This window comes from Typopeltis vanoorti, chromosome 19 (assembly GCF_054136105.1).
Source record: "Typopeltis vanoorti isolate ZY-2024b chromosome 19, IOZ_Tvanoo_1.0, whole genome shotgun sequence".
Taxonomy (NCBI): Eukaryota; Metazoa; Arthropoda; class Arachnida; order Uropygi; family Thelyphonidae; genus Typopeltis; species Typopeltis vanoorti.
In genome coordinates, this window is record NC_143567.1 from 50,152,965 (window position 1) to 50,165,074 (window position 12,110).

The 12,110-nt window shown below is 37.9% G+C and overlaps 1 protein-coding gene across 1 annotated transcript in view; it reads right to left on the minus strand.

Moving 5' to 3' along the window:
- The window catches only part of Dys (Dystrophin), a 923,162-nt gene that overhangs the window by 474,172 nt on the left and 436,880 nt on the right, over window positions 1-12,110 (minus strand). The window contains exon 37 of the mRNA XM_090409612.1: window positions 11,872-12,105. Coding sequence (XP_090265738.1) covers window positions 11,872-12,105 — 234 coding nt within the window. The remainder of the gene's footprint in view (window positions 1-11,871; window positions 12,106-12,110) is intronic.

Sequence of the window (12,110 nt, forward strand, 5' to 3'; positions counted from 1 at the left end):
TATATTTTTTAAAAAAATCCATGACAATATGCGCACACACACACATGCAGCATATATCTTCTCTATAAATAAAACTTTTATTTCCATTTTGTATTTCAATAAATGTAAATTATTAATATTCTTTTTCCTTGTTAATAGTAACAATAAATAAAGAAATACTATTTCTGTCTAATTTTTTTCTCCATCATAATTCTTACTGAATAGTCAATAAATGAATAAATAAATATAAATAAATATATATATATATATAAATTTATGTAAACATAAATGGAAATAAATAAATTATTAAAAGTGTGTGTGTGTGTGTGTGTGTGTGTGTGTGTGTGTGTGTGTGTGTGTGTGTGTGTGTGTGTGTGTGTGTGTGTGTGTGTGTGTGTGTGTTTCATATGGAACGTTATTTTCTGGGAGTGGAATTTTTTGCTCTGACCTGGATCTTCAGAGGAACAAATAAACTGTTTCAATCGAGATAGATAAAATAAAACAAAAAAAATTCTATCTGAGATTATTAAATTATGTAATTAGGGGGAAAGTTCCTTATAAATTGTTGTGAGAGGAACATTTTATTTTGGTTCAAAACCATTTCAACCACTGTTGTTAATACAACTCAGATAACTGCAATACTGAAATGAACATTGGTAAGTAAGGATATGGAAGACATTATGCCTCTTTACAAGACCTTGTTATCACTACTAGACATTCAGTAGGGATTCTTGAATCATGTGAAGCCTTTGCCACAGTCAAACAAACTGTATACCTATTGCTATTAATTTTTTATTATTTTTTTAATTACATAACTATACCCACTTCTCTGGAAATCCAATAGTATTTCCTCCTAATTGTAGAGCTGCAACTGACACACATGTAAGTATGATCATGTTGTATGACTTGTTCTTGTGTTCATAATTTAAATGTTGTAACCAATTCTGCTTTCTCCTTGAATGATGCTCATGACATATTGAGCAAAATATATAGAAGTATTTAATAAATTCTAATTTACTTTTACTTGTATGAAGCCATTATTTATAATATTTTACCATGCCTTGATATTACCTCATCTGGAATGCTGTGCACAAATCTGGTCTCCTGGTTTCTGAGAGGATGAAGAAGTTGTGGAGAAGATGCAAACAAGAGTTACAAAAATTATATTGGGATTATGGAAAGTAGATTATAAGGACAAATTGAGAGTATGTGGATTGCAGACATAGGTAAACAGGAGAAGAAGGGGGCAATGTGATAGAGACCTACTCCTGAAAGGATTACAAAGGATAACTGGTAAATATAAGTTTTGACTTTATGGTAAATGGAGAGAAGATGAGAGGACATCCGTGGAAGTTGAGAAGGAATGCAGTCAGGAAAGGGGTAAGAGTTAGATTTTTCTCCCATAGAGTGGTTGCGATAGGAATGGCTTGCCTTTATAAGTTGGGTGTGGGGAAATGCGAATGAATTCAAGATATAGTATGAGCTGGTGCGGGTGACTTCCTGGAGGCTTTGGTAATAATAATAATGACAATGCATCCTGCATATTTTGTGTGTGTGTGTGTGTGTGTGTGTGTGTGTGTGTGTGTGTGTGTGTGTGTGTGTGTGTGTGTGTGTGTTTTCTCTGCAGTTATTGAAAGCAACTGGTAACAGCATACACAAAGGAAGAATTCTTTCATGTGATGTCTTTCATATAAAGGAACTCTTTGTCAGAAGAAGGGGTGAAGACCAGTAGCACTACACTTGGAAATTTTAAAATATGCTTACCTTAAAGAAGATATCTTTAAACCTAATGTAATATTATTCTCATCAACTTAGAAAAAAGTCCCTTGTAGACTTTAAAAAGAAACATAACTAATACAATTGGCAGTAGTAACTAACACAGGGAATAATAAATGAAGTAGGGTTCAACATAATTCTTGTCTGTTATTAATGTGTAATTACAATGTACAGTATAAATACAGTTAGTCCTCAACTTATGATAAACTTGACTGTGAACACTCATGCTTACGACAGTCATTCCATTCGTATGTTTACCAAATACCATCTTACTCCTGCAACCCATAGGCAAGGATGTTGTTGCTGCCTTCAAGAAATATTTAAGAAATGCTTTTGTTCAGGCTATTGTTGCTACTGAGAGTGAGGAATCACTGACAAATTTGGAAGGAATATAATGACTTGCATTATATGAAGAATGTAGGTGTGTATTCTTTGGAAGAAGCTGCTGAAAAAAGTGTTCATGCATTCACAGGATTCAACAAAGACAAAGCCTTTAACAGATTGGTGACAAGGAAGTGGAGGCAGCTAGCTAGCCAGCTAAAGAGTTGAATGCTAACAATGAAGATGTAGAGCTGCTGGTGGAGATTGTGGAAGAAGAGCTCTCAAATGAAGAACTTAGTTATAGAGCACAAGCACAGAAAGTTTCAAATGAAGAAGAATAAAGAAAGAAAGAAGCAGAAGAAAAGAAGAAGAAAAGAAACAGTACCCACTAAAATTTACAGTGGAAAAACTGGCAGAGACATTTGCCTCACTTTATAAGACAATTCAGTTGTTTGAGGAAATGGACCCCAACATGGAAAGATTTAGCAAAATAGACAGAATGATCCAAGTTACAAATACATGCTACAGAGAAATTTATGCAGAAAAGAAAAGACAAATTGTGCAAAATGAACAAATTTTTAAAGAAGCACACTCCAGCTGTCACCCCCCACCTCCAAAGATGAGCATTAATCCTCCACAAGCTATGCATCTCGAGAACAATTGTTCCAATTCCTGAATTTGAATTGATTGTTGGTAACCTGGGCTCATCTGCTTCCTTTGATGAATCATCCAGTTAATAAAGATATTAGAAGTTTATTTTGTACTTGGTTAGACTATAATAAATTTAATTTAATCCTTTATCCAAGTGTAAGCAAACAAACTTTGCACCTGAAAATATCTTCAGGACTGAGGTAAAGTGGTACATCCCTTGGCAACTCATAGCAAAGGCGGACCAAGCTCTCATCACTCCATGTCTCAGTATCTCCCATAATGCAAAGCACATCTCCTTGCACACATGTATACTACTATGCATTAAGGGAAGGGCCACTACCCAGACCGGTTAAGACCTTTATTGAGGTCTCGTCAGTGGGAGGCAAACCCAGAGTGGTGAAACTAAGACAAGGAGTGATGAGAGCTTGGTCCGCCTTTGCTACGAGTTGCCAATCGATGCACCACCTTATTATTAAATTACTCTGGATTTAGAGAAAGATGTTGGAAGCTTATTTTGCACTTGGTTAGACTATAATAAATTTAGTTTAATCCTTTATCCAAGTGTAAGCAAACAAAGTTTGGCATGAAAATATTTTCAGGACTGAGGTAAGGTGGTACATCCCTTGGCAATTCGTAGCAAAGGCGGACCAAGTTTTCATCACTCCTTGTCTCAGTATCCCCCATAATGCAAAGTACATCTCCTTGCGGAGATGTATACTTCTATGCATTAAGGGAAGGGCAACTACCCAGACCAGTTTCGACCTTTATTGAGGTCTCATCAGTGGTGATACTAAGGCAGAAGCAATGGAGAGGTCATATTTACCTATACAAGTTGCCAATCGGTCTAACCAAGTGTAAAATAAACTTCCAACATCTTTCTCTAAATTCAGAGTAATTTAAGGTGGTACACCAAAGTTGGTGTACCACCTTATTATGGTGGTACACCAACCGGTGTACCACCATAATAAGGTGGTACACCGGTTGGCAACTCGTATAGGTAAATATGACCTCTCCATTGTTTCTGCCTTAGTATCACCACTGATGAGACCTCAATAAAGGTCAAAACCGGTCTGGGTAGTGGCCCTTCCCTTAATGCATAGCAGTACACATGTCTGCAAGGAGATGCGCTTTGCATTATGGGAGATACTGAGACAAGGAGTGATAAGAGCTTTGTCCACCTTTGCTACGAGTTGCCAAGGGATGTACCACCTAACCTCAGTCCTGAAGATATTTTCAGGCACAAACTTTGTTTGTTTACACTTAGATAAAGGATTAAACTAAATTTATTACAGTTAATAAAGAATTACTCTTGCTTTGAAAAATTACTCTTACTCGATGTATTTTTAAAGATGATTATTTGACTTTTGTCATGGGTGCAAAGCACTGTACACAGTGTTTCATTATTTATAACAGTGCATTTATGTGATTTTATATTATAATTTGTATGTTGTATTACCTCACTACAAACAAAGAGTAAATTAGTTAAAAATGTTAAATTTTGAAATATATTTAACTATATAACTATGTGTATTTAAAGTTATATTTAAAAATATAAATTTTTTTGTAGAACAAGTGAACTTTTTAAATACTGGAAACCAACAAACAGAATAAAGAAAAAATCAACAATGCATGAAATCATAGAAAATAAAATTCCCTTGGATTGCCCAAAAACATAGCCGACTACCCAGCATTTCCTCCAAATCAAGACAGGAAAAATATAGTTATCAACTCTGAAATAGGGAAACATGAGAAAAAAAGCCTAGAAAACCCTGAAATCTTGAGATCATTAGCCCTTTCAAAAATAATGGAATATGGACCTGACTCAATAAAGATATACACAGATGGCTCCAAAAATCCTAAGGGCAATTCTGGGAGTGGTGTACTCATCCATGGCTCTCATAATATAGAACTAAAAACAACTAACAGTATTGGATGCAACTCATACCATGCAGAATTAATAGCCATTAACACAGCACTGCAATATTTGGACAAACAAAACCCGAAGGCGTTTATATTTTTCACAGATTCCTTAGCAGCCCTTCAAGCTATTAAGAACTGCTACACTAGCCATCAAGAAATACTTAGAGACATAGCAAAAAACATAAACAAACTACATAAAGATTCCAAAATAATCTTCCAATGGATCCCTTCACATGTGGGATTAAAGGGAAACGAAACTGCAGATGAAGTAGCAAAAATGGCTTCAACATCGAGTGATCCAAGATTTCGATCTTTTTAAAACCGCCCAAAAAGAAAACATAAAAAGAACAATTCTTTAGGACATGACTCACCACTGCTACTCAGCAGAAAATCCAGGAGCTACCATCAACTCCAAGTTTAATCGGAGTGCCACTACCATGATCTCTCGCCTCAAGACCGGCCATACAAGACCAATCAAGTTTAGCAATGGCATAAAAGTCTTCCCTGCAAAATCTGTAATATCGAGGAAACATCACCAATCTTCTTCTTCTTCTGCAGCTTCTCCCACTTAAGTGGGATCACTGTTGATCATGAGTCTCCTCCACATCCTCCTGTCATGGGCTGTCACCACATCCAAGTTCTTCATCCTCAAGTCCTCTTCTACCAGCTCCCTCCATCTCGTCTTTGGCTGCCCACGCTTCCTCCTTCCTTGCACATCCATTTGCATGACCCTTCTTCCCACATATTCGTCCTCCCTCATCATCACATGACGACCAAACCATACCAACCTTGCCTCCTGTATCTTCACTCCTAAGTTCGTAACTTTCACTGTTCCCCTCACATAGTCATTTCTCAGATGATCCTTTCTGGTCACACCGCACATCCACCTAAGCATTCTCATCTGTGCTACTTCCATTCTGCTGATGTTAATTTTCCTCAGGGCCACAGTTTCTATAGCATACATCATGCTGGCCTCACTACTGTCCTATAGATTTTGCCTTTCAGATTGATTGGCACCCTCTTATCATGTAACACTCCCTCCAGTTCCTCAAACCCACTTGTATCCTGCATCCCACTTCCTTCTCAGCTGCTCCATCTTCTTCCACTGTTGAACCTAAGTATCTAAAGGCACTGACCTTCCTGATTATATTTCCTTCCAGCTCCAGATCTGTCTCTGGCTGCCGCCCAATGTGCAACACATATACTCTGTCTTATTTCTACTCAGTCTCATACCTCTCTTCCAGTACTTTTCTGCATCTTTCCAGTTTAGTTCCCACTTCTACTCTTGAATCTGCGCACAGGAAGATGTCATCTGCATACAACATTGTCAAAGGTGCATCTTCTCTCATCTCCTCCATCACCATCTTCATCACAATATTAAACAGAAATGGACTTAATGCTGACTCTTGATGCAAGCCAACTGTTACTTGAAAACTTTCTGTCTGTCCCAGACAGGTCCGAACACTTGTCTTCACATTTCTGTACATCTCCCGCACCAACCTGACATATTTCTCCAGAACCTTCTTCTCCCTCAGACACCACCAGACTTCTTGCCTTGCCATTCTACTGTATGCTTTCTCCAGATCAATAAATGCCAGATGTAGCTCCCGTTGTTTCTCTCAAAACTTTTCCATCATCTGCCGTAAGCCAAAGATAGCATCTGTTGTTGATCTACCAGGCATGAAGCCAAATTGTTCCTTTGCAATCTCCACCTCCTTCCTCAATCTTCCATCAAGAACCCTTTCTAGGATTTTCATTGTGTGGGACATCAACTTTATTCCTCTGTAATTCTTAAAGTCTTGTGCATCCCCTTTACCCTTGTAGATGTGGACAAGAGTACTCTCCCTCCATTCCTCGGGTATATTTTCCTATTGGCAAATTTCATGAACAGGTCCCACAGCAGGTCAATTCCCTCTTCCCCCCAGTGCCTTGCATGCCTCCACTGGAATCCTGTCGGGGCCCACTGATTTTCCATTCCTCATCCTCTTCATGCCCTTCATCACTTCCACTCTACTGATGTTCTGCACCATCCTCTCAGAAGGCTGCCCATCTTCTCTGTGAGTCCTTGCATTTTCCTCATTTAAAAGTCCCTCAAAGTATATTCTCCATCTGTTTCTTATGTCCACATCCCTCCATAATACTCTTCCTTCAGTGTCTTTGATCTGTCTCACATGTAAGATGTCCTTTGCTGCTTTATTCTACATTTCACTAGTTGGTCAATTTTTCTCTGTCCTTCCTTTGTTTCTAATTGATCATACAGATCTTTATATGCCATGGCCCTCGCCACAACTCTCTTGGCTTCTTGCTTTCTCTCTCTGTACACTTCTCTGTCCTCTTTCACTCTTCACTCATCCCACTTCTTCTTTGACTTCCTCTTAGCTGTCACTGCCACTTGCACATTATTATTCCACCACCAACTCTCCTTCTGCTCTCTAATCTTTCCAGATGTCTCACCAAGCACCTCGATGCACAGCTCAGGATTGCTTTTGAATTATGTTTCCAACAATCTTGCACACTTTCTAGTCTCTGAAATCCTCTCTAACACCCCTCGCTAAAACGATTCCTCACACTCTCTTCTTTTAAGCAAAACCACTTAATTGTCTTCATCCCATGGCTTCCAGAGTTTCTTATCTTCAATCTTATTTTAAAGTCTGCGCACAGCAGTCGGTGTTGCTGTGCCACTTGATCTGTTGGAATTACTTTACAATTTGTCACAACTTTAAGATGTTTTCTTCTAGTCAAAATGTAAACTGTTGTTACCACTCCTAAATGTTATCAAATGCTCTTTCCTCTTGTAGAAAAACGAGTTCACAATTGCCAGATCAAAAGCTACTGCAAAGTCCACAACCCTCTCTCCTTCTTGGTTCATCATTCCCACTCCATGGCCACCATGCACCCTTTCACTGTCTCTATTCTGTCTCCCTATGTGTCCGTTCAAGTCTCCTCCAACAATCACCATCTCGTTTTCTTCCAGTTCCCTCATTTCTTCATCTAACACGTTCCAGAACTCATCTTTCTCCTCTGCTGTACATCCAACTTGCGGGGCACATATACATAATATGACCACCAGCTCTTCTCCAAGACCCAATTTCATTCGCATGATCCTGTCATTCCTTCTATCTACTTCTAGTACTTCGCCCTTCATTCTGCTACACACCACAATTCCTACACCATTTCTTCCCTCGTTATTCGCTCCAGAGGAGAACAATTTATATTCATCTCCCAGTTCCTTTGCCTTCCCCCCTCCCCCCTTCCACCTTGTCTCCTGCACACATAAAATGTAAAACTTCTTTTTCCTCATCATGTCTGCCACCTCTCTTCCCCTTCCAGTCATGCTTCCAACATTCAGTATTCGCACTCGCAACATCCTCTCCACCTGCTGGGCTCGCTTCTTTAACCGCACCTGCCCTTGATGTGGTAGCCCTCGTCCACTTCTCGCAGCTGTAGGGCGATGTGGCTGCGCGTCGCTTAAGGGGTATGCCCTAGCACTTATATCATTTTCTCTTTGACTCATATCATAGCTAGAGCTGGCAGTGAAGTTTTACAACCAGATGCCCTTCCTGACATCAACCCTCGCCATTTATCCGGGCTTGGGACCGGCACCTATTGAGGCTAGCTTGCCTCCTTCGGTGGCTGCATAAGATGAAATGACTTAGCAAGATATGAAAGATTCACCCCTAGCCCTCGAGTACTCTAATAGCATCAGGGGGAAGGAGCAAGGAGAGGAGAAAGAAGCAAAGAAAGAAGGGGAGGGACCAGTCTACAGAATAATATAACAGATGTATATTACATGAAGTAAGGCATGGTCCAGCATCTGGTACCTCGGGTTTGCCATTCCCCGTACTCACTAAAGTGAGCCCTTGAGTCTCTCCAGTGCATCACCAATGCATTTGCTAAACTGTATGAATATTTCCAAATGTGAACTCTATAACAACCCAAAAAAGATGCTGTATAAAATACATGAACTTGACCTCTATGATCTGGTGTAATAATACCATGGGATAATAAAAAAATAAAATAAAATAAATAAAAGTTTTATTTTAATATTTTTTTAAGCATATCTCCACAGATCAGCATGTTTGAACATTCATGTTAACTGTTAATATATCCTAATGGTTCATGTCATGATTTCAGACTTACAACAGGATTGTAGGATTTAGACTACTCTCATGAAATGACTTCACAATGGCAAGAAATATGTATCATGAAACAATTCTAATAAAAACAGCTTCAGACTGCTTAACTGCTGAATGCTTAAATTTAAGCTTCATCTATGTTGATTAATTTTGACAGTACATATTAGAACACAGACTGATAAGTAAATAATTATTTATTGCTTTATTGCTGATATTTCGCTGGTATTATAACCAGCAAAATATTATCAAACTGCATAGATAGATAAACAGGACTGCAAACTGCATAGATAGATAAATCTTATGGATACAGGACCATCATTATGGGTAATTTCAGGGTGCATGCTTTCTCCATCCTCCAGTCTATATCAAAATAGAGAAAGGAGGATGGAAAAAAGCATACAAGGCAAGGGAAAATTAATTTATAGGATTACTCAGGGATAACTGAGTAAGCAGCATGTGATGGAAGGGACTTGCAATACAAGAACATTGGATCTAATAGCAGCATCTGAGAATCATTCTATAAATGAGTTGACCATTATGCCTCCAGCTGGTGAGAAAGATAATGCATTTTGACTCAGGAGGTGACAATGTATATAAGAGCATTTACTAAGCGGAGGCATGTGTGGAACTATAAGGCAGGCAAGAAATCAAACTGAGAAAGCAGCTTGAAGCAGTGCATATGAGAAACTGTATAGTAGAGGATCAGCAGTGCATGGGAATTGGTCAAAAGATGTATAAAATAAACTATATCTGCATATAATTAGGAGTCAGGAGAATTAATTGCAAGGGAGTTAAATAGATGAATACCATTTTAAAGCAAGAGCTGCATAAAGAGAGGATACTGTGTATTTGATACCATGAGAGAAGCAGTAATGAGACTCTGGAGTGCTATGAAGAGCAGACTAGGAGAGTGATGGTCATAGCGAGGAAAGCAAAATCAGGTTATGAAAATAAGTTAGCCAAACAGGCCAAAGGCAAACTGAAAGAATTTTAACCCCATGTAACAAAAAATTTCTTTCAGAATTTTACTGTTACAGAGTAATAAAAAAGCTTAGTAAATGAAAATGATAGAAAAGGTGTCAGACACACAAGAAATAGCTGCATTGTTAAGTCATCGCTTTAGTAAAGTATACATTCTAGGCAAACCTATTACCTCTCCAGATGTCAGAGGAAAACTGTACAAAAGAATAGAAGTAGATGAATTTGAAGTATTAAAAGCTGTTACAAGAGCTTGACTCAATGGAATATCAGCATGAATAAATGTGAACTATCAGTGCTTTGGCCTAGTGTTCAACTTGAGTCTCAGCAAGTACAAGTAAGTGGAAAGAAAGCAAGATAATTCCATTATACAGCAATGGAACTAAGACTGATAGTGAACTATAGACTAATTAGTATCTCTAGTGTGGTTATCAAGTTACTTGAAAGACTGGTTAAGAATCACAACCAAAGGTGGTTAGACAATACTAGGACAGCAAGGTTTGTAAAAGATGGGTCTTGCTTAGCTATTTGCTCAAGTTCTATAATAGAGTGACAGTAGAGTTGAATAAGAGGAGTGAATATACTATGATAATTCTGGATTTTGCCAAGGATTCCACACAGGAGAGTATTTTATTCCTTGTAGTAGGGATAGGCTTGTAAAATAAACTTGTTGGATGGTTGAAGACCAGCTGGCCAAAAAATTTCAGAAAGTGATACAGTGCGTTGAATTTATGAGGAGAGGGATGACCACACAGGGTTTGTACTTGGGTCATTGTTGTTTAATATGTATATATCAATGATATTGAGAAGGGTTTCCAGTGTATTTGGTGATGATACTAAGTGAGGGAGAGTGATGCAGAAAGTAGCTAATACAGAACCCCTGCAGGTTAATTTGAACAGATTAGATATATGGGCAAATGACAATAAATATCTGTTTGATGTTACCGAGTGTAATATGAATCTTGGGCAGAAGATATAGGCAGAGTATTATATTAATGGGATTTTGTTGGAAGTAGTCAATGAAGATAGAGACCTGAGGGGTTATCATGGATTAGAAGCTACACTGCTAAAGTGTTAAATCAATGCATCAGTAACAGCACTGTTAAAAAGAGCACTAACTTGTAGGAATAAGGAAGTTATTCTCCCACTTTATGATGCTTTGATAAGACCACATCTGGATTACTACATACAGACATGACCCCCTTGGGTTCCAAGGTGATGAGAAGACAGATGAAAAGATAAAGCAGTGAATAACCAAGATAGATAATAATTGGTTAAAGGAATTGTGCATAATAAAGATAGACTGGGAATATGATCTTCAAAGTTTGAGGAATAAATGGAGAAGAGGAGACATAAAAATAGACATAAAAATGGAATAGAGGAGACATAAAAGAGATGACAGAAACATAAAAATTAGTAAGAGACTGTACTGTATAGACACATAGATTTTGTAGCTGATGGATGGCAGATGTAGAACTTGTGGTTATCACTGGAACCTGGTTAGAAGTATTATAAAAAGGAAAGTGATGGACAGGTTCTTCTAGTTTGTGGTGATTGTGTGGAATGGGTGACTGTTAGGTGTTCTTCAGTAAATGTGTTCAAGGAGAGATATCATAAGTGTTTGAGTATGCAAATGACCCTACCTCAATGAGTCCCTGAATTCCCTGGAGGTGCATTAATAATAATATGTCAGCTTTCAATTACTTAACACAGTGTTTTGGGACTGACTGATGGTAGTCAACCATAATGAGGTTACATTCAAGACTTTTATTTCCTGGTCTAGAATTTTTAACCAGTCTGTCAAATGCAGCACACTTCTTCAGAGCACTCTGGCATTTTGCACTGCACATGTTGCAAACTGCTTTGGCTTTCTCAAACTTAAATTTCCCAGAGGGGATGTTTATAGCTACTCAATGAAAAAAAGAAAAAAAAAAAAACTTGAATATTAAACATAAAAGTTGTTTAAGAAAAATATTTTTAATTTGATATATATAACAGGCATAAATTCCACACATTTTTGAGTCACTGTAATATGTAAACTAAGAGAATAAGTTCGATTTCAGTTAAAAACAGACTATGCCGAGATAACACTAATAAAATATAAAAGTACCTTAGTCATATTCTGCAGTTCCTGTGTAACATCAGCAGCCTGAAGTTTCACATTTTCTTTCAAATCAGTTTCAAAGGCATCCAAATTTAAAGCCAAATTTTTAATTTTAGTTTCAAAATCCTCAAGGCGGGGTGATCCTGGTTCAGAAGATGGTAGCTGGACAGGAGATGCTCGAAGTTGGGTAACTATACTTCTCTGAACTTCAATTACCACTTCTGACCTTACTTGTTGTTTCTAAT